The 24,228-nt window shown below is 44.1% G+C and overlaps 1 protein-coding gene across 16 annotated transcripts in view; it reads right to left on the bottom strand.

Moving 5' to 3' along the window:
• The window catches only part of LOC141165497 (uncharacterized), a 441,251-nt gene that overhangs the window by 40,839 nt on the left and 376,184 nt on the right, over window positions 1–24,228 (bottom strand). For 8 of the 16 annotated variants that reach the window (XM_073651128.1, XM_073651131.1, XM_073651132.1 and 5 more), the window contains 3 exons: window positions 18,320–18,352; window positions 12,877–12,909; window positions 10,769–10,801 (listed from right to left, as the gene is read on the bottom strand). In XM_073651128.1, coding sequence (XP_073507229.1) covers window positions 10,769–10,801; window positions 12,877–12,909; window positions 18,320–18,352 — 99 coding nt within the window. The remainder of the gene's footprint in view (window positions 1–10,768; window positions 10,802–12,876; window positions 12,910–18,319; window positions 18,353–24,228) is intronic. The other 8 variants (XM_073651133.1, XM_073651138.1, XM_073651139.1 and 5 more) reach the window with 3 other exon arrangements.

Below are 24,228 nucleotides of genomic sequence, written 5' to 3'. Positions count from 1 at the left end.
AAATTAGATGGTACTGTGTGACTGGCCCTTCTTAAGGGGCACTTTGAGACTATCACTCTTATGCAGAGGGCACTGAATTGTCGCACAAGTTTTGTTTAAGCCAGAGTTACCCAGTCTAAACAGTTATTGTGTTATGCCCACTGCTGACCATGTCACATTTTGAATCACTGTGTCATGCATCACTCTCTCAGGTCTACACATAGCATAAAAACAGTGAATTCATTTTACCATTTTATCATTTAGAGTATCAGATGATTTTGCCATAAGTAGTGTTGAGCATTCCGATACTGAAATATCGGGTATCGGCCGATATTCGCGGTATCGGAATTCCGATACTTAATTCCGATACTTTTGCAATATCGTATACCGGAATCGGAAGTTCCCATAATGCAATGAGCCATTTTCATTTTATTCAGCCAATGAGGATCCTAAGAAGTGTGGGCACATCCTGTTAGGCATGTAGGTATCTTAACTAATGGCATGGCTGTGATTGGCTGCTGAAATGATGTCATGATGCACTATAAAAGCCGCCGCCGCGATTTTGAGCTCACTCTGCTGTGAATTCAGTTAGGGATAGAACGCTGTTGTTCTGAGGGACAGTTTTAGCTACCTATTTGGTCTATTCTGCTTTACCCAAGCTACTTTATAAATCGCTGTGCCTTGCAGTGCTAGTGCACAGTTCTCTGTGCTGTTCACCGCTTTCTGCAAGGTCTCTGTGTGTGAGTGCAGCTCACCCTGTAGTGTGTGCTTCAACCACGTCTGGTTGTAGTGCACTCAGTGTGTGTCACTGCCTCATACATTGTTCTTTTTTGCCAATTCATAATTTTACCTGATATCTCCTATTAGTGTGGTGGTTCCATCCGTATTCAGCTAAATTGGTTCCAAACACACTATATAGGAGTAGATAGAGAATTTTTTTTGGTCTTGCAGCGCTAGTGCACAGTGCTCTGCATCTGTACTGTTCACCGCTGTCTGCAAAGTCTGGTGTGTGAGTGCAGCTCACCCTGTAGTGTGTGCTTCAACCACGTCTGGTTGTAGTGCACTCAGTGTGTGTCACTGCCTCATACATTGTCCTTTTTTGCCAATTCATAATTTTTCCTGATTTCTCCTATTAGTGTGGTGGTTCCATCCGTATTCAGCTAAATTGGTTCCAAACACACTATATAGGAGTAGTTAGAGGAGCCTTTCTGCAGCATTGGGCCCTGCAGCCCCAGCCAGATTAGTATTAGCCTATTTTTTGCAGCCTCATCTATTGCATTGTAGGTTACCTTCCTACATTGTAATAGCTACAAAAAGTTTGTGATACTATCGTTATTACATCTTTAGGCACATCCAGTGTCTTTTTGTGCCAAAAAAAACCTAAATAAAGTTCACCAAACACTCCACTTTACAGTTGTGTAGGCCACATTAGCTCATATTAAAGTCTAGTCCACACTTTATAAAATTAGTGTTTCTTATACCTGTTAGCAGCTGTTCAGGAATAAGCACACTAAGCCCTTAGTACTTTTCTGCCTATCTTTATCAGTCTACCAAGATGAAGAAGGCAGGAGTAAGGCATGTGTTCGTGGGCGTGGGTGTGGGCGTGGAGTTTCTGCAGGGAGAGGACGTGAGGATTCTGTGCCTGCAGGGAGAGGACGTGGGGATTCTGTGCCTGCTGCGGGCACCAGTGACTCAGCATCCCCCAGTTTTACCAGGGAACAGTCCTTTATGCGCAGCTTTGTAGGAGCTAGCCGTACCCCACTGCTGCGCGAGGACCAAATTGAAGCCGTTGTCGGATGGATGGCAGCTAACGCATCGACTTCAATTAGTTCCAGATCCTCTCAGGTCCTGAGCACTGAAGAGCACCCATCTGTCTCTTCACCACCTGCCAAATTGCCCAGGCAGTCAGAGAGCCCTGGACAGGAGCCATCTCTGCTTCTGTTCTCTGAATCTCTTGGCTTGGAAAGAGGGGGCCAGCCAAGCAGAATTCGAGAATTTGAAGAAGAGGTAGTATGCAGCGATGCGCAACCGTTTTGTCTCTCTGAATCTGAAGAGGCGTGTGGGCCAGTGCCTATGGTCAGCAGCACACCTCAGTACGCATCTGATGATGAGACTCAGGTGCCACTTTCTGGTGCGTACTGTGCTGTCGAGACTACCCAGGAGAAGCAGTTGTTTGAAGAGGGTGGTGTAGATGATGAGGCCCTTGACCCATCATGGCGTGAGGGACAGGAAGGTGGTGGGAGCAGCTCTGAGGAAGAGATTCCCCGAACAGCCCAAAAAGGAGGGAGAGGGAGGGGCAGACTTGGTTGCCTGTAGCCTCCACTTCGGCACCCATTAGGAGCATGGCTCTTCCAAAATCCAAAGCGGGCGCTCCCAAGACTTGCAGTGCCTGGTCCTTTTTTGACACAGTTGCAGATGACATTTGCTTTGTCAAATGCAAGCTGTGTAATCAGAAGGTGAAAAGAGGGAAAAGTGTCAGCAACCTCAATACCACAAATATGTGGAAACATGTGCGGACCAAGCACGTGGTGGAGTTACAAAAACACACTGAAGACCTAGGCCAACCTACAGCGCCACCTACCACCTCTTCAGCTCATGTTGTAGCCTCTTCCTCCAGCTCACACACAGCTGGTTCGGCTTCCTCACAGGATCGCCATGGAAGAATCTCTGGCACTGTTGTACAGAGACACAGTGTAATTCCACCCACAGCACCACTTTCCCAGTCATCCTCACACTCCCAGGCCAGTCTACAGCCATCGTTAGCACAGGCATGGGAGAAAAGGCGCCCATACTCGGCAAACCACCCCCGAGCACAGGCTCTGAATGCTGGCATTGCTAAACTACTGGCCCTTGAAATGCTATCATTCAGGCTGGTGGAGACTGACACATTCCGTAACTTTATGGCATTGGCAGTCCCACAATACAACGTGCCCAGCCGATTTTATTTCAGCAGGCAAGCCGTCCCTGCCCTGCAACATCATGTGGAGGGAAAAATTAAACATGCGCTACAAAACGCCGTCAGTAGCAAGGTCCACCTGACCACCGATGCGTGGACCAGTAAGCATGGACAGGGATGATACCTTTCCCTCACTGCCCATTGGGTAAATGTTGTGGAGCCGGGTACAGATCTTGAGAGTGGCGCTGTACGTGTTCTGCCAACTCCAAGGATTGCAGGAATCCAGTCTGTACACATTGACTCCTCCTCATACTCCAGTTCCTCTGAATCAGCGCTGCAGGAGCCGTCACGGTCTACCTCCACATCGACCCGTGAACGGTTACCTGTTATGGTGACCAATATGAGCACAGCCGTGGCCAAACGTCAACAGGCCGTATTAAAATTAATTTCTTTGGGGAATCGAAGCCACACAGCGCAGGAGCTCTGGAATGCCATCAAGCAGCAGAGCGACGTGTGGTTTGTGCCAGCGAATCTCCAGCCAGGCATGGTAGTGTGTGACAATGGCCGAAATCTCGTGGCAGCTCTGGGCCTAGGCAACCTCACTCACATCCCATGTCTGGCACATGTGCTCAACTTGGTCGTGCAGAGTTTTTTGAGGGACTATCCGGATCTTGATGCACTGCTTCACAAGGTCCGCATAGAGTGCGCTCACTTGCGGCGTTCCAGCAATGCAAGATCACGCATTGCAGCTCTGCAGCGCTGATTACGTCTTCCGGAACATCGCATCATATGTGACCTACCCACCAGGTGGAATTCAACGTTACATATGTTGGAGAGGTTGTGTGAGCAGCAGGCAGCAGTAATGGAGTACCAGCTGCAGCAGGCGCAAACAAGTCGCAGTGCGCGCCGTTCACACTTCACCACCACTGAGTGGGCCTCTATGAAGGACATTTGCCACGTTTTGCGTGCCTTCGATTATTCCACGCGGATGGCGAGTGCAGATGATGCACTAGTCAGCATGACTATCCCCCTTATCTGCCTGCTTGAAAAAACACTGCAAGCACTAAGGGACGAGGTTTTGGAAGAGGTGGAGGATGAGGAGTCACAAATGCCATCTGCTTCTCTACAGTCTGCGCACCGTGGTTCCTCACAAAGGCCTAGGCAGGGGACACTTTGTGAGGAGGATGAGGAGGAGTCAACGGATGAGGAAGACATCTGTCCAGAGGAGGGAGGTACACAATGCTCTAGTAGTCAGTATCTAGAGAGAGGGTGGGGTGATGCAGAGCAGGCAGAGATCACGCCTCAAGCAGGGGACAGCGTTTCTTGGCCAGTTGGCAGTCTGCAGCACATGGTTGATTTCATGCTGCAGTGCCTGAGAAACGACCGCCGCATCGCCCACATTCTCAACACGGCTGATTATTGGGTGTCCACCCTCCTAGATCCTCGCTACCGGGACAACTTACAAAGTCTCATAACACCGTTGAACCGGGAGCGTAAAATGCGGGAGTACCAAGACGCACTGGTGCATTCCATCATGTTCTCCATTCCAACTGAGAGCAGTGCTGCTAGTGCTTTACAAAGCAGCTCAGTGCGTCGAGGCAGTGGAGGAAGCTCTGCACAAAGAGGGAGCAGAAGCAGCGCCTCAGCACAAGGCAAGACCAGTATGGCCGAAATGTGGCAAAGCTTTGTGTCCCCGCCGCCACAAATGTCTACACCATCACAGACGGCTCCAGTCAGCAGGAGGCAACGTTTCCGTCAGATGGTGACAGACTACATGTCTTGCCCTCTTAGTGTACTCCCAGACGGCTCTTCTCCCTTCAAGTTTTGGGTCTGTAAGCTGGATACATGGCCAGAGCTTAGTCAGTATGCATTGGAGGTGCTAGCTTGCCCTGCTGCTAGTGTATTATCGGAACGCGTCTTTAGTGCCGCAGGTGGTGTACTAACAGACCGTCGCATGCGACTATCCTCCGATAACGTTGACCGGCTTACTTTTCTCAAAATGAACAAGGCCTGGATCTCTCATGAATTTGCCAGTCCTCTTCCAGAATAAATAATTGGTTGGCAACAGTATCCAGGTCTCCTGTTCTGTTCATGTTTCTACCACCTGAACTGTAATCCCTGAGCTCCAACACCGCCAGTTGGCGTTTGGAAGTGCCGTCTGCACAGTCAACACTTGCTGCCGTGTTATTGGGGTTCAGTAACGTCAGCTGTTCCCCTGCTGTGCGGACGGCAATTTCTCCTGCTCTGTCCACATCCACTGTACTACTGATTTAAAACCTCCTCCAAATACACCTCTGGCTCCTCTGTTTTCAGTATTATCCCTGAGCTCCAACACCGCCAGTTCGCGCTTGGAAGTGCCGTCTGCACAGTCAACACTTGCTGCCATGTTATTGGGGTTCAGTAACGTCAGCTGTTCCCCTGCTGTGCGGACGGCAATTTCTCCTGCTCTGTCCACATTCTCACTACTACAGATTTTAAAGTTGCTCCAATTACACCTCTGGCTCCTCTGTTTTCAGTATTATCCCTGAGCTCCAACACCGCCAGTTGGCGCTCGGAAGTGCCGTCTGCACAGTCAACACTTGCTGCCGTGTCATTGGGGTTCAGTAACGTCAGCTGTTCCCCTGCTGTGCGAACGGCAATTTCTCCTGCTCTGTCCACATCCACTGTACTACTGAATTAAATCCTCCTCCAAATACACCTCTGGCTCCTCTGTTTTCAGTATTATCCCTGAGCTCCAACACCGCCAGTTCGCGCTTGGAAGTGCCGTCTGCACAGTCAACACTTGCTGCCATGTTATTGGGGTTCAGTAACGTCAGCTGTTCCCCTGCTGTGCGGACGGCAATTTCTCCTGCTCTGTCCACATTCTCACTACTACAGATTTTAAAGTTGCTCCAATTACACCTCTGGCTCCTCTGTTTTCAGTATTATCCCTGAGCTCCAACACCGCCAGTTGGCGCTCGGAAGTGCCGTCTGCACAGTCAACACTTGCTGCCATGTTATTGGGGTTCAGTAACGTCAGCTGTTCCCCTGCTGTGCGGACGGCAATTTCTCCTGCTCTGTCCACATTCTCACTACTACAGATTTTAAAGTTGCTCCAATTACACCTCTGGTTCATCTGTTTTCAGTATTATCCTTGAGCTCCAACACCGCCAGTTGGCGCTCGGAAGTGCCGTCTGCACAGTCAACACTTGCTGCCGTGTCATTGGGGTTCAGTAACGTCAGCTGTTCCCCTGCTGTGCGGACGGCAATTTCTCCTGCTCTGTCCACATCCACTGTACTACTGATTTAAAACCTCCTCCAAATACACCTCTGGCTCCACTGTTTTCAGTATTATCCCTGAGCTCCAACACCGCCAGTTGGCGCTCGGAAGTGCCGTCTGCACAGTCAACACTTGCTGCCGTGTTATTGGGGTTCAGTAACGTCAGCTGTTCCCCTGCTGTGCGGACGGCAATTTCTCCTGCTCTGTCCACATTCTCACTACTACAGATTTTAAAGTTGCTCCAATTACACCTCTGGCTCCTCTGTTTTCAGTATTATCCCTGAGCTCCAACACCGCCAGTTGGCGCTCGGAAGTGCCGTCTGCACAGTCAACACTTGCTGCCGTGTTATTGGGGTTCAGTAACGTCAGCTGTTCCCCTGCTGTGCGGACGGCAATTTCTCCTGCTCTGTCCACATCCACTGTACTACTGATTTAAAACCTCCTCCAAATACACCTCTGGCTCCTCTGTTTTCAGTATTATCCCTGAGCTCCAACACCGCCAGTTGGCGCTCGGAAGTGCCGTCTGCACAGTCAACACTTGCTGCCGTGTTATTGGGGTTCAGTAACGTCAGCTGTTCCCCTGCTGTGCGGACGGCAATTTCTCCTGCTCTGTCCACATCCACTGTACTACTGATTTAAAACCTCCTCCAAATACACCTCTGGCTCCTCTGTTTTCAGTATTATGCCTGAGCTCCAACACCGCCAGTTGGCGCTCGGAAGTGCCGTCTGCACAGTCAACACTTGCTGCCGTGTTATTGGGGTTCAGTAACGTCAGCTGTTCCCCTGCTGTGCGGACGGCAATTTTTCCTGCTCTGTCCACATTCTCACTACTACAGATTTTAAAGTTGCTCCAATTACACCTCTGGCTCCTCTGTTTTCAGTATTATCCCTGAGCTCCAACACCGCCAGTTGGCGTTCGGAAGTGCCGTCTGCACAGTCAACACTTGCTGCCGTGTTATTGGGGTTCAGTAACGTCAGCTGTTCTCCTGCTGTGCGGACGGCAATTTCTCCTGCTCTGTCCAAATTCTCACTACTACAGACTTTAAAGTTGCTCCAATTACACCTCTGGCTCCTCTGTTTTCAGTATTATCCCTGAGCTCCAACACCGCCAGTTGGCGCTTGGAAGTGCCGTCTGCACAGTCAACACTTGCTGCCGTGTTATTGAGGTTCAGTAACGTCAGCTGTTCCCCTGCTGTGCGGACGGCAATTTCTCCTGCTCTGTCCACATCCACTGTACTACTGATTTAAAACCTCATCCAAATACACCTCTGGCTCCTCTGTTTTCAGTATTATCCCTGAGCTCCAACACCGCCAGTTGGCGCTCGGAAGTGCCGTCTGCACAGTCAACACTTGCTGCCGTGTTATTGGGGTTCAGTAACGTCAGCTGTTCCCCTGCTGTGCGGACGGCAATTTCTCCTGCTCTGCCCACATCCACTGTACTACTGATTTAAAGCCTCCTCCAAATACACCTCTGGCTCCTCTGTTTTCAGTATTATCCCTGAACTCCAACACCGCCAGTTGGCGCTCGGAAGTGCCGTCTGCAAAGTCATCACTTGCTGCCGTGTCATTGGGGTTCAGTAACATCAGCTGTTCCCCTGCTGTGCGGACGGCAATTTCTTCTGCTCTGTCCACATTCTCACTACTACAGATTTTAAAGTTGCTCCAATTACACCTCTGGCTCCTCTGTTTTTAGTATTTACCCTGGGCTCCAATACAGCTAGTTGCTGCTCAGAAGTGCCGTCTGCACAGTCAACGCTTGCTCCAGTGTTATTGGGGTTAAGTAACGTCAGCTGTTCCCCTGCTGTGTGTCCGGCAAATTCTCCTGCTTTGTCCACATCCACTGTACTCCTGATTTAAAACTTGCTCCAATTACACCTCTTGCTCCACTCTGTTTTTAGTATTTACCCTGGGTTCCAGCACCGCCAGCTGGTTCTCGGCAGTGCCTTTGGATTAGGTGCCTCCTTCTCGGTATCCAAGTTCCACCAACGTCTGCTGGTCCTTGGTAGTGCTTTCTGGCACAGGTACCTCCTGCTTAGTAACCGAGTTCCAGTACCGTCAGCTGGTCTTCGGCAGTTCCATTGGCTCTTGTACCTTCTGCTACCCATCCGGGTTCCAGTACCGTCAGCTGGTCCTCGGTAGTTCCATTTGCTCTTGTACCTTCTACTACCCATCCGGGTTCCAGTACCATCAGCTGGTTCTCGGCAGTGACTTTGGCATGGGTACTCCCTCCTGCCCAGCCTGGTTCCAGCACGCCAGCTGTTTCCGGGTAGTGTCAACGTCACTTTGCCTCCAATGCGTTGTCCTGTCGTGTTGCGGTCGGGTTAGCCGACTCTATGGTGCCTGCAGTTTAGGTGACTCCTATGTGGGCTGCGGGATCTGGCAATGAAGGCTGGTTCCATAGTGCCAATAGGACAAGCACCCCCTGTAGGACTGTGGGTTTTGGTAACAGCGGCCGGCTCGCGGCCTTGAACTTTTTTTTACATGGTTCCCTTCTGCTACCCATCCGGGTTCCAGTACCGTCAGCTGGTTCTCGGCAGTGCCTTTGGATTAGGTGCCTCCTTCTCGGTATCCAAGTTCCACCAACGTCTGCTGGTCCTTGGTAGTGCTTTCTGGCACAGGTACCTCCTGCTTAGTAACCGAGTTCCAGTACCGTCAGCTGGTCTTCGGCAGTTCCATTGGCTCTTGTACCTTCTGCTACCCATCCGGGTTCAAGTACCGTCAGCTGGTCCTCGGTAGTTCCATTTGCTCTTGTACCTTCTACTACCCATCCGGGTTCCAGTACCGTCAGCTGGTTCTCGGCAGTGACTTTGGCATGGGTACTCCCTCCTGCCCAGCCTGGTTCCAGCACGCCAGCTGTTTCCGAGTAGTGTCAACGTCACTTTGCCTCCAATGCGTTGTCCTGTCGTGTTGCGGTCGGGTTAGCCGACTCTATGGTGCCTGCAGTTTAGGTGACTCCTATGTGGGCTGCGGGATCTGGCAATGAAGGCTGGTTCCATAGTGCCAATAGGACAAGCACCCCCTGTAGGACTGTGGGTTTTGGTAACTGCGACCGGCTCACGGCCTTGAACTTTTTTTTACATGGGTACCTTCTGCTACCCATCCGGGTTCCAGTACTGTCAGCTGGTTCTCGGCAGTGCCTTTGGATTAGGTGCCTCCTTCTCGGTATCCAAGTTCCACCAACGTCTGCTGGTCCTTGGTAGTGTTTTCTGGCACAGGTACCTCCTGCTTAGTAACTGAGTTCCAGTACCGTCAGCTGGTCTTCGGCAGTTCCATTGGCTCTTATACCTTCTGCTACCCATCCGGGTTCCAGTACCGTCAGCTGGTCCTCGGTAGTTCCTCAGCTTTCTTGTACCTTCTGCTACATTTCCAAGTTCAAGCTTTTTGAAATGGTTCTTGGTAATCACTCTAGATCTCCCTCACGAGGACCCTGAAGACGAGGACCCTGAAGACCAACCCTAAGAAGACGAGGACCCCGAAGACGACGACCCTGAAGACGAGGACCCTGAAGACCACCCCGAAGAAGACGAGGACCCTGAAGACCACCCCGAAGAAGATGAAGACCCTGAAGTCGAGGACCCAGAAGACCAACCCGAAGAAGACGAGGACCCCGAAGACGAGGACCCCCGAAGACGACGACCCTGAAGACCACCCCGAAGTAGACCAAGAAGATGACCCTGAAGAAGTTGACCAAGAGGACAAAGAAGAGAAGACAAGCACCAAGATACAGAAGAACAAGAGACAGAAAACCAAGAAGCAGAAATACAAGAAGCTGCAGAACAAAAAGCAGAAGAACATTAAGCATAAGACTAAAAATAAGAGCAAAAGATAATATCTAAATTATAAGCAGAAGATGACTAAGCAGTGTATGGGGGTGAGTCCGTTCCTCCTCGTGGCGCCCCTGGAAAAGACCTGCTGCTGCAGGCCAAACTGAACGCGGACAAATCCTGTTGTAAATCTTTTGTGACTGGCAGAACGAAAGGTGTAATGTCCAACCCTTTATAGATAACAACTACAGGAATGCCTGCCACAAATAAGAATATGATGAAGAAGAAGAAGATGAAGAAGATGAAGAAGTAGAATATGAAGAATGTAAAAAAAAGAATAATACGAAGAAGGTGAAGAAGAAGAAGATGAAGAAGGTGAAGAAGAAGTGGATGAAAAAGATGCTGAGGATGATGAAGGAGAAAGTGTGGGAGAAGTAAAAAAGAAGGTAAAGAGCATGGAAGTAGTGAAACATAAATATCTGACAAAATATAAAAATACTTAAAAATATTTCCGTAACTCAGAACGTCTTAAAAAAAAATATTAATTCCTGCTATTCCATTTGATTGGGCTAAACCTCTATGCCTTTATTGTCTCCCCCACCTCCCCCAATACATTCTACATTATTCTTAGTTGTTTTCCTTCATGTAGAATTAACCTACAAGGAAAGAAAGGGTTTATTTTCATTCCGATATTTCTGTCCCATTGGCTTGCATTGGTTTCCGGTATCGGAATCGGCGATATCCGATACTTTTTCGGTATCGGTCCGATCCAATCCGATCCGATATTTCCCGATATCGGAAGGTATCGCTCAACACTAGCCATAAGTAATGGACTTTCCAACAGAATAGTTTGCCTTTGCAAAAACTAACCTCTTTCAAAGATTTTTCTTCTTTGGAATGTTTCTATAACAAAGCATGGAGATTACGCGTCAAATTATTCAAGTAGTGGAACTCACATTTTAAGAATAATTAATTTTGATTTTAGATATTCCCAACATGATTGAGATAACTAATTTATAGAAAAAATGCAATAATTATAATTTTAGTTGTTGAGAATATTAGATGATACAACCCAAAGAAATTCCATGGTGTTAGAAGTGTCATGTGGTTAATACGTCATGCGCACGAGCGTACAACAGCTTTTTTATGCCTTTACGATGTACAGAGACTTAATATTGTGCCCATAGACTTTTGCAAGACTTTACTTTACCATTGTATTCCCCTATTTCATATGTGGATATACGGAGATTTTTCATGGAATGCTCCATTACATGCCAATACCAGTAAAACTCAAGCTCTTCCTAAAAATATCAAGTCACTTTATTCATTTATTCAAGTAACTGAGATTCTAAGTCTGAAAATAGAGACAAATCAGTCCAGTCCAATGTGTGAGTCCATAAATGTAACTATTTAAACTTTAAACCATAACTCTTTGGGAAACTAATAAATGTTCTGAAAAAGTCAACCCAAAATGAGGAAACTTAACACTAAAGATAAATAATCAGAAAACTAATACAGATTAAGCCAGATATAACTATTAGAGACTGTAAATTGCTTTTTATGTTGAAGAAGGAAGCTTAATTTGGGTGTTGTATGATAGTATGATGCACAGTGTATCAGAAAATGCAATGGAGACACTTATAGACAGTAAATTAGTACATCTGCTCCAGTAATACTGAGGCCAGAGAAATGATTGTGTTGATTGGATGTCACAGGTGTATCAGGTTTCACAGACAGTCATTCTGGATCTGGCTGTAGAAGGTCATCATCCCTCCCTGTCTTGGACCCAGCAGTGATCTCCACCTTCTGCTGCTAATTAACACACCCTTGCTGGATCTTTAAATACCCTCAGTTTCTCCAGAGAATCGCTGGTGATAGAGTATATTCCTCTGTTCAGGTCTGGATTTCTAGCAGTCAGTCAGTTTTTTCTTGGAGTTCCTTTGTGGATTGTAGTCGTGATCTCTATGGTGTCTTACCATAGCTATGTGTATCTCCTTGTCTGTTTCCCTTGTTTGTCTTTAGTTGCAGTGGGGCTGACTAGTGCTAATCCCTCCCTCTCCCTACCTAGGGCCTTGCTCTAGGGATAGCCAGGGATAAGGTATCCTGCTCGTCGATAGATGTGAATCCTATTATAGGAGAGTCAGGGTGTTGTTTGATCTGCCTAGGGGTCTCTACACTCCCTTTCCCTAGCTGCTGGGCTTCCCTCCTTTTCCCATTGTCGTACGCTGGGTCCTCCCTATACCTAGGATGATATTGGATAGAGCTGTTAGCCAATCACGTGCCCCAGATAAGTATTATTGCATTTTGTGTGGGGTTTCAATCACAAAAAAGAAAAATGTATATTGAAATGATTGAAACCGGGCCCTGTACATATAGGGACCATTGTGTTTGATGTATAGGGAGATTGTCAAGCAAACAATATACAATATTTTAAGGTTTTTTTTTATATTAGAATACTTTTTGTCTTTTGATTTTTTTCAGGAGGAATAAAACAATAAATCATACTTTAGTTGTAAATACTTGCATAGAAGTGTGTGTTATTTATGAATTCTAGGTATTAATAGAATAGTGAACAGGTTAAAGCCAACATCCTAAGTGGCAGAGTTGTAACACCAAACTTGTGTGCTGCAGTGCAAAATCACATGGGTTGGATATGCAATGCAATGAGTAAAGTCTGCTGTAAATCCATAGAAACTCGTGGTAATATCTGCACAATTTGTGTCCTATGTGATAAGAACTTTACCTTGTGATGCTACTGTAGACGATGATGACTCTCTTAGAATCCAAGTGTCATCAATAAATATCTCTTTCAAACAAAGCATTGGGTATTGACAAAATGTACAATTGGTGGAGAAAGGTTTAACTTGATGGACCTAGGTCTTTTTTCAACCTATGTAATTATAGGTAACTATGTAACACAGATGATTTTGTCAGACATCTATTTTCATGTACAATAATGTGTGTCTGTAGAAACTAACCTCTTTAAAAGATTCATCTTCTTTGGAATATTTCTACAAAACATGAAGTTTAAATATGTAAAATTGTACAAGTAACAGAATGCACAGAATACTTCATTTAGATTTTATATATTTCCACACTTTACTTTGTGATGCTACTGTAGACAATGATCATTCTCCTTGAGTCCAAGGATCCTGAAGTCCATGTGTTGGAGTCGGATATGTCTATACCATATGCTCACTGTGTGAGTATATAACTGGCCTAGCAGTGAAAACAGCCCTGGCCTCATCCATCTTAAAAATTAGTCAATTGCGTAATTGTCTTGTTGATTGGAGGCGGACCACTGTGTTCTCCTGACACCCATTGTTCCTAATTCACACCTACTGTTTATCTGTTTATTTATAGTATGTTGATGCTTCCCCCTGCTGTATAACTTTTCTTATTTTCTCTGCCGTCTGTTTATTCATCCCATTCCTTAATTTATCTGACCTGTCTCCCTGTGGCTTCTCTCCCTTTGTCACAGGCTATCTTTTCATGTGCAATTAAAGGTGTATAAATTTGGAACAAGAGGTCTCTGACCTCCGTCTCTGACCTCAGTCTCTGAGTGCATCATTTTCCAGTGCAGCTATTAAGTGCACATTAGAAACATGCAAGAAATGTCCCAGAAATGACCAAAAGGTAAGAGGTACAACTGTTTATTAACTGTGCTTACCTCTTTATTTTCCCACAATTACTCTCTCACCATGCTCACATATGCTCTTACAGTCTTTGCTTCTCTAATCCTTACTATCCTTTGCTATCCTCAAACCCCATTACTTTCCAAACAAATAATTATCTCACCTTCCCTCTTACCACTGACCTACAAGTGGCCGTCATATATTGACTCCAGAGCCCGGCCACTGAATTTATTGACCACTTCTCCAACTGGCTTCTACACTTTCTCTCTGCTGACATTCGCCCTATCATCATGGGTAACTTCAACATCCCCATTGACATTTGCCAGCCTGCAGCCTCAAAACTCTTTTTGCTCGCTTCATCCTTTGGCCTTACTCAGTGGTTCTCCACAGCCACCCGAATGGATGGAAATACAGTACAGACCAAAAGTTTGGACACACCTTCTCATTTAAAGATTTTTCTGTATTTTCTTGACTATGAAAATTGTACATTCACACTGAAGGTATCAAAACTATGAATTAACACGTGTGGAATTATATACTTAACAAAAAAGTGTGAAACAACTGAAAATATGTCTTATATTCTAGGTTTTTCAAAGTAGCCACCTTTTGCTTTGATGACTGCTGTGCACACTCTTGGCATTCTCTTGATGAGCTTCAAGAGGTAGTCACCGGAAATGGTCTTCCAACAATCTTGAAGGCGTTCCCAGAGATGCTTAGCACTTGTTGGCCCTTTTGCCTTCACTCTGCGGTCTAGCTCACCCCAAACCATCTCGATTGTGTTCAGGTCTGGTGACTGTGGAGGCCAGGTCATCTGGCGTAGCACCCCATCACTCTCCTTCTTGGTCAAATAGCCCTTACACAGCCTGGAGGTGTGTTTGGGGTCATTGTCCTGTTGAAAAATAAATGATGGTCCAACTAAACGCAAACTGGATGGAATAGCATGCCGCTTCAAGATGCTGTGGTAGCCATGCTGGTTCAGTATGCCTTCAATTTTGAATAAATCCTCAACAGTGTCACCAGCAAAGCACCCCCACACCATCACACCTCCTCCTCCATGCTTCACGGTGGGAACCAGACATGTAGAGTCCATCCGTTCACCTTTTCGGCGTGCACAAAGACACGGTGGTTGGAACCAAAGATCTCAAATTTGGACTCATCAGACGAAAGCACAGATTTCCACTGGTCTAATGTCCATTCCTTGTGTTTTTTAGCCCAAACAAGTCTCTTCTGCTTGTTGCCTGTCCTTAGCAGTGGTTTCCTAGCAGCTATTTTACCATGAAGGCCTGCTGCACAAAGTCTGCTCTTAACAGTTGTTGTAGAGATGTGTCTGCTGCTAGAACTCTGTGTGGCATTGACCTGGTCTCTAATCTGAACTGCTGTTAACCTGCGATTTCTGAGGCTGGTGACTCGGATAAACTTATCCTCAGAAGCAGAGGTGACTCTTGGTCTTCCTTTCCTGGGGCGGTCCTCATGTGAGCCAGTTTCTTTGTAGCGCTTGATGGTTTTAGCAACTGCACTTGGGGACACTTTCAAAGTTTGCCCAATTTTTCGGACTGACTGACCTTCATTTCTAAAAGCAATGATGACCACTAATTTTTTTTTACTTAGCTGCTTTTTTCTTGCCATGATACAAATTCTAACAGTCTATTCAGTAGGACTATCAGCTGTGTATCCACCAGACTTCTGCACAACACAACTGATGGTCCCAACCCCATTTATAAGGCAAGAAATCCCACTTATTAAACCTGACAGGGCACACCTGTGAAGTGAAAACCATTTCCGGTGACTACCTCTTGAGGCTCATCAAGAGAATGCCAAGAGTGTGCAAAGCAGCCATCAAAGCAAAAGGTGGCTACTTTGAAGAACCTAGAATATAAGACATATTTTCAGTTGTTTCACACTTTTTTGTTAAGTATATATTTCCACATGTGTTAATTCATAGTTTTGATGCCTTCAGTGTGAATGTACAATTTTCACAGTCATGAAAATACAGAAAAATCTTTAAATGAGAAGGTGTGTCCAAACTTTTGGTCTGTACTGTACATAAGATCTTTTCTTCGCCAGCCTCTGCTCCCTATCTATGCTCATCTCTTCCTTTATTTGATCACCATCTACTTACTTTCTAATCCCTATGCTATTCATCTGCCATCCATGTCCAGCAACTAATGCACCCCTGGAGAAACCTCGCACACCTAGAAATTCACACACTCGCTGACTCTACACTGCTCAGAAGTGCCAAGTTTTCTTTTGTATCTTTGAAGGGGATTGGGTCCTACTTGTGCACCATTATACAGTAGTGCCGTGGTCATCCCTATACTGTATATTCTACTGCTGTTCTTCATATCTTCACTCTATGACACTGACAGCACCATGGTTTTCTACAATGCCACATTCACATCAGCTATTGACTCAGTCACCCCTCTCATGCATGGCAGAGTGCAATGAATCAATAGACAACTCTGGCATAGCAACCTCACAAAAAACGTTGGCAAGTGTCAATGGTTGCGGAGCAGTGCTGGAAGAAAACACACTTGCAAGAAGACTTCACCACAATCAAAAAAGCAACTTTCACATTCAAGTCCGTCCTCACCTCTGCTATATAGCTCTACTTCACAACCCTCATATTTATTTTATCCCACAACCCCAAACAGTTATTGAACACTTTTAACTCCCTTCTTCGCCCATCACCACCCCCTCCGAACTCCCTCATCTCTGCAGACGACTTTGCTGCCTATTTAAAAAATAAGATTGACCAAACAAGGCAAACCTTTACTGCACAACTACTAAAACCCTACATATAACAGACCAGTGCCCCTCTCCCATAACCTTCATTCCTAACATCATTGAAGGAGAGCTTTCTCATCTCTCCTCCAAATCCCATTTTACCACTTGTCCCTGCCCTCCCTAACCCATCTCTTTAACCTATCATTAACTTTTGGTACATTCCTTTCTGCCTTCAAAGATAACACAATCACACTTATCCTGAAAAAAACATGCCTCAACCCAATCTCTACATCCAGCAATCGTCCCATATCGCTGCTCCCATTCGCTTCCAAAATCCTTGAACAGAATGTCCATGATGAACCTTCTTCCCACCTCTTATCTAACTCACTCTTTGACAAACTATAATCCAGCTTCCGTCCCCATCATTCCATCAAAACTGCCTTGACCAAAATTACTAACAATTTACTTAGTGCCAAAGCCAGCAGACAATTGTCTATACTCTTCATTCTAGACCTGTCCTCTGCCTTGAGCATAGTTGATCACTCCTTCCTACTATAATTCCTCTCTTTCCTGAGCATCAAAGACCTTGCCCTCTCCTGGATCTCCTCTTACCTTTCTAAAAGCACATTTAGTGTCTCCCACTCCCACACTACCTCCTCATCCTGCCCCCTCTCTGTTGGTGTCCTCTATGCTTCTCAATCTATACCTTTGGCCTGGGACAACTCATAAAGTCTAATTTCTTCAGTTACCACCTATACACTGATGACACTCAGATATTCCTCTCTGACCCAGACATCACCTTTCTGCTGTCCAAAATCCCAGAGTGTCTATCAGACATATCCTCCTTCTTCTCCTCTTGCTTCCTAAAACTCAATGTGGACAAAACCAAACTGATCATCTTTTCTTCATTACACCTAACCCCCCTACTCGATCTTTCTATCACAATTAATGACACCACACTTTCTATAGTACCGGAAGTCCACTGCCTTGCAGTAACCCAAATCTCTGCCCTGTCCTTCAAACCGCACATCCAAGAGCTCGCCACCTGCTGCCTCCAATTCAAAAATATTTCCAGAATTCATCCTTTTCTCAACCCTCAATCTACTAAAATGTTAGTGCATGCCCTCATCAAGTCCAGTCCATCCTTAACTTTTGTTGCCTGACCAATCCACCTCTCTCCACGCTACTCCTCTGCTTCTCCCGTCGGCAAATAACTTCATTGGCTCTCAATTCCCCAATGTATACTATTCATACTGCTACCACTGATGCTGATAATGTTTCTTCCATATATTTCTGAACTAATCTCCCAATATCTTTCATCAAGCAACTTCTGGTTCTCCCAAGACCTCCTTCTCTCCTCCACACTCATGCGCCACTACCTAAGCTGCTGCAACCCCCTAACCTACTGTCTCCTTCCCCATCATCCTGAACAATGTAAGCCGGTAAGGGCAGGGTCCTCTCCTTTCTGTAACAGTCTGTCATTGTTACTGTATTCACTATGTTTTAGATTTGTATTTGTATGTAACCCCTTTTCATGTACAGCACTATGGAATCAATGGTGCTCTAAAAATAAATAATAGTAATATGCAGTAATATGCAGATAAATCTACTGTGCTGCTGGTCAAGAAGATATTCAATGGAGATGATGATGTTAAACAAAGAGCAATTTTCTTAATCTATGCGTTTCAGAGCTGAACAAACACGTTGTGCCAGAAATATTTAGACACTTTTTGTAATTATGTGCCAATGAACCAGAAAATGAAATGGAGCTGCCCTCATATGGTGTCCAAATGAGCAGTTCATCCTGGTACAGGTGAATCATAATACAGTGCTTTTACCAGTGAAATGGCCATGCTAATGTTATAGATCTATCAGACAATCTCATATGCTCCAGATTGGTAGTATTGTATTTTGTTTGTGGTTTCAAGTTCGGCAAGGACCATTATATGTTGAAAATATTGCAACAATACTCCCCTGTGACTTGAGAGACCACTGCATATTATTTACATAGCAATCATTTGGCAGCCAATATACAGTATTTTATTCTTTTTTATATACTAACCACATTAGAAGACGTGTCATGTTTTGACTTTTTCTAGAATAAAACAAGAAGTTATACTTTAATTGTAAATACTTGTAAAGAAGTCTGCTAATTACAATATTGTGGGGGTTAATGGGATAGTAAAAACCTAAATAGACTAAGGTGGTCACTTTGAAAAGCCAATATCCTTTCTAGATGTAATTGGCTAATCTTCCTCAGTTAGGTCCATTTACATTTGATAATGTGGCTGTAAATAACTGTAAATAAGTTGCTCATCGGCGGTCATATAAATGCTTGTTTATACAGGCAGACCACACTTCCCCATGCACAATGAGTGTGTAATAGATTGTTCCCTGCATATAATGTTCTCGGCAGCACAAGTCCTGCTTACACAGGATGATGCACTGCAGAGAAGTATGATCTTTTGTGCAGTAGTTCTTTTGTGCAGTTTGACAAATGAGTGTACCTCTTGTTCATGATAATCTTGCAGTGTAAAATGACCTTAACTTTCCTGCTTTGCACTGATCATAATAGATGAGTATATCACTTGAATAGGAGATAAACAGCATTACTTGGCTATGGCCATTAAATGTATACAACTGCTGTGTCCATTTACATCAGGCTAATGCCAGGGCAGATATCAGCTGATTGGTGGGGGTGTCGGACATCCATCAATCTCTTATTGATGACCTATCCTTCTGATTGGTCAGTAGTATGTTAGCCTTGGACAACCCTTTTAAACGCTGCCAGACAATGATATTTGCTCACTTACATTACTCTGTTTGGATATGAACAGAATTGGTTTACAAGTTCCCTTTTTTCAGTAGCAACAGAATTGGAAGCTAATTTTTTATATCTAGATACAAACATTGTATTATTTTTTATATATACTGAGCTCTTTAATAGGTTTTTCTTTAAAATGGTCCTAAGAAACAAACAGAATAAAGTGTAACTTGTGTAACTTACTTCACTAAAACAATTCCCAAAAACTGAGCGACACATTTTTGACACAAGGTAAGCCAACTAATAGGTTGTATAAAATTTGTCGACAGTCTAAAAATACTCCAGATTTATCAAACAGCATAAACTACTTTGATTAATCTGCCACGTCTCAAGACTGTTCACTGTCTTAAGAATTAGACAATATTGATAAAGAGAGGCATAACTAGAGTCTGATGGGCCCCGGTGCAAGATTTGGACCGGGTCCCACCCCATCCTGAATAAGTAGGTTTGGACCTAAATTATGCGTCCTTCATCCTGGTATAAATTTCCTCATCCTAGCCCTATTCTGGTACATATCCCCCATCCTAGTATACACTGCGGAAAAGTATTTGATACCCTGCCGATTTTGCAAGTTTTCCCACCTACAAAGAATGGAGAGGTCAGTAATTTTTATCATTGGCACACTTCATGGTGAGAGACAGAATCTAAAAATAAAAAACAGAAAATCACATTGTATGATTTTTAAATAATTAAATAGCATTTGATTGCATGAAATAAGTATTTGATCACCTACCAACCAGCAAGAATGCTGGCTCTCACAGACCTGTTAGATTTTTTTTAAAAAGCCCTCCCTCTGTACACATTACCTGTATTAATTGCATCTGGTTGAACTCGTTACCTGTATAAAAGACACCTGTTCACACACTCAATAAATCACATTCCAACCTCTCGACCATGGCCAAGACCAAATAGCTGTCTGAGGACCCCAGCAACAAAATTGTAGACCTGCACAAGGCTGGGATGGGCTACAGGACAATAGGCAAGCAGCTTGGTTAAAAGGTAACAACTGTTGGCACAATTATTAGACAATAGAAGAAATACAAGATGACTGTCAATCTTCCTCGGTCTGGGGCTCCATGCAAAATCTCACCCCGTGGGTTAAAATTGAGAAAGTTCAGGAATCAGCCCAGAACTACATGGGAGGACCTGGTCAATGACCTGAAGAGAGCTGGGACCACAGTCTCAAACATTACTGTTAGTAAGACACTATGCCATCATGGATTAAAATCCTGCAGGTCATGCAAGGTCCCCGTGCTCATGTCAGCATATGTCCAGGCCCATTTCAAGTTTGCCAGTGACCATCTGGATGATCCAGAGGAGGCATGGGAGAAGGTCAAGTGGTCAGATGAGACTAAAAAAAACTTTTGGTATCAACTCCACTCACCGTGTTTGGAGGAAGAAGAAGGATTGGAGTTCAACTGCAAAAACATTGTCACAACCGTGAAGCATGGTGGGAAAAACATCATAATTTGGTGGTGTTTTTCTGCAAAGGGATCAGAAAGACTGTGCCGTATTGAAGAGAGGATGGATGGCATCATGTATCGCAAGATTTTGGCCAACAACCTCCTTCCCTCAGTAAGATCATTGAAGATGGGTCATGGCTGGGTCTTCCAGTATGGCAATGACCCGAAATATGCAGCCAGGGCAACTAAGGAGTGGCTCTGTAAGAAGCATTTCAAGGTCCTGGAATGGCCTAGCCAGTTTCCAGACCTATACCCAATAGAAAATCTTTGAAGGGAGCTGAATCTCAATGTTGTCCATTGACAGCCCCGAAACCTGAAAGATCTGGAGAAGATCAGTATGGAAGAGTGGGCCAAAATAACTGCTGCAGTGTGTGAAAACTTGGTCAAGTACTACAGGAAACATCTGACCTCTGTAATTGCAAACAAAGGTTTCTGTACCAAATAATAAGTTCTGTTTTTGTATTGTATCAAATACTTATTTCATGCAATAAAATGCAGATTAACTATGTAAAAATCATACAATGTGATTTTCTGGATTTTTTTAAGATTCTGTCTCTCACAGTTGAATTATACATACGATAAAAATGACAGACCTCTTCATTCTTTGAAGGTAAAACTTGCAAAATTGGCAAAATTGATACAAAAGTGTATCAAATACTTATTTTCCCCACTGTATATTTCCCCCATTCTGCCGCTGTATTTTAATGCATAGAAGAAAATAAACCATTATATTCACCAGGGGAATACAAAGAGGTCATGAGGCTCCATAGAAGAAGTATAATGCACTCCCCATAATCCTCCATATATTATAATGCATTCCATCATCCTCCATATAATATACTGCACAGTTCATAGTCATCCATGTAGTATAATGCACAGCCCACAGTCGTCCGTAAAGTATAATGCGCAGCCCATAGTCCTCTGTAAACTATAATGCACAGTCCACAGTCCTCTATATAATATAATGTACCCCCGTAGTCATCCATAGTAGTATAATGCACCCCCATAGTCATCCTATAAGTATAATGCACAGTCCACCATATAATATAATGCACCCAATAATCATCCTATAAAGTATAATGCACCACCATATTCATCCATAGTAGTATAATGCACCCCCATAGTCATCTATAGTAGTATAATGCACTCCATAGTCATCCTTTAAGTATACTGCACAGTACACAGTCATATATAGTAGTATAATGCACTCCATAGTCATCCTATAAAGTATAATGCATCGCCATAGTCATCCATAGTATTATAATGCACTTCATAGTCATCCTATAAAGTATAATGCACCGCCATAGTCATCCTATAAAGTATAATGCACCGCCATAGTCATCCATAGTAGTATAATACACCCCATAATCATCCTATAAAGTATAATACACCCCAAAGTCATCCATAGTAGTATAATGCACCCCCAAAGTCATCCCATAAAGTATAATGAACCCCCATCATCATCCTATAATTTATAATGCACCACCATATTCATCCATAGTAGTATAATGCACCCCATAGTCATTCTATATGGGATAATGCATCCCCATAGTCATCCATAGAAGTATAATGCACCCCCATAGTCATTGTATATAGTATAATGCACCCCCATAGTCATCCATAGTAGTATAATGCACTCATAGTCATTTTCTAAAGTATAATGCACCCCTATAGACATCCATAGTAGTATGGCCACTAATTAAAAAAAATAAAATAATGCACACTGTTCCTTCACTCCTGCGCCACGCGTGCACTCTTGTGAAGCCAGCAGCTGACTTTAGCATGCTGCGTGAGCATGTGACGTCACTGCCATGCGCCCCGTCACATGCACAACGACCTCAGCTGTTGGCCTTGGATTCGCTGGTAGCGTGTATTGTGATGCGCGGACCCGTGCAACGCAATACCCTTCAACTGTATGTGCGTCCGAGGATGCACATTCAGTTACAGCTTTTACTGGCGTCGGCGGGCTCCTCACCAACCGGGACCGGTCGCAGCGGCCGTTAGGCCGCTGTAAGTATGCCTTACCATATTTGCGCAAAAGAACCTAGTAAGCTTTCAAGATGAACAACAGATTAAAATTAACTAATTTCTATAAAATAAGACTACAGAATGGCATAGTCACTTTCAAATGGATTGTCTGATCAGTGACGACTTGTTTAACTCCTTAGTGTCCGAGCTAATTTTGACCTTAATGACCAGAACAAATTTTTAAAATCTGACCAATGTTACTTTATGCTTCAACTGATCCTAGTGATTCTGAGAATGTTTTTTCATGACATATTGTACTTCATGATAGTGGTAAAATTTGTTTTATATGACTTGCATTTATTTGTGAAAATATCGCTATTTTGGAGAACATTTTGAAAAAAAATCGCAATTTTTAAACTTTTAATTTTTAGATTCTTAAACCAGTTAGTCATGCTCTGCAAAATAATTAATAAATAATATTTCCCATATGTCTACTTTACATCTGCATAATTTTTCAAACATCATTTTATTTTGTTAGGATGTTAGTGAGGTTAAAAGTTTAGCAGCAATTTCTCATTTTTTTAACAAATTTACAAAACCTGCTTTTTTAGAGACTTATTCGGATTTCAATGGTCCTTGCCGGGCCTACATATTGAAAACACCCCAAAAGTGATACCATTTTAAAAAACGCACCCCTCAAATACTTTTTTTAATCCTTCAGGTGCTACACAGGAATTAATACAAACTCGAACAAAAAAATAATTTTACCTCTAAAATGATGCTTTAGCCCTCATTTTTTCACTTTTGCAAGAGGTAACACCAAAAAGTGGACCGCATGGTTTGTTACCTACTTTCTTTTGAGCGCAGTGATTCCCGACATGTAGTCAAAAAGTAAAAAAGTTGCATTTGGACAATCGGGAGGGCTCGAAACGGAAGGACCAATATTTTAATTTTGCAACACAAAATTGGCTGAATTAGATTGAGGATAACATGTCGCATTTGCAGGGCCCGAAGGTGCCTAAACAGTAGAAATAAGTATCCCCATTTTGGAAACTACACTTCAAGGATTTTATCCAGGGGTATAGTGAGGATTGTGAACTCACAGGTACTACAAAGAATTTGATAACATTAAGTCATCATATTGAATATATCATCATATCGTCATCATTTTCTTCTTTAACTTTTGAAAAAACCCTAAGCCTTCCCCAACTCTAACCCTAATCCTAAACCCAACCCCAACCCCAATCCTAACCCTAATCCCAACCCTAAGACAGACCCTAACCCCAACCCTTATTCCAAGTCTAACCCTAAGCTCAACCATAAGCCCAATTCTAACCCTAAGACCAACCTTAAGCCTAACCCTAACCCTAAGACCAAACCTCACCCTAAGGGCCCTCACTCATCTGCGTTTAAAATATTGCTCCAATGTTGATCCAGAAAAGTAGGATAAGTGTCATGTGAGTACAATTCAATTTTTCTCAAATAGCATCCATTTGACACCCGTATGAAATGCGTATGCAATGCGCTTTTTTTCTCTGAAACCATTATTCTACTCTAAAAGCATTTACAAGAACATTTACACTGTTCTATGCTACAGAATCGTAATGTATCTGTTGAAATCGGATGGTCTGTGGAACGCATGGTCCGTGTGCCATCCGTTTTTTTTCTTGCACCCATTGACTTGCATTGGTGAGTCTTGAACGATATACGGGGCCA

This window comes from Phyllobates terribilis, unplaced genomic scaffold, assembly GCF_046119375.1.
Source record: "Phyllobates terribilis strain yellow unplaced genomic scaffold, ASM4611937v1 Scaffold_11__3_contigs__length_659146591, whole genome shotgun sequence".
NCBI classification, from domain to species: Eukaryota; Metazoa; Chordata; class Amphibia; order Anura; family Dendrobatidae; genus Phyllobates; species Phyllobates terribilis.
This window is presented reverse-complemented; position numbering and strand designations above follow the sequence as displayed.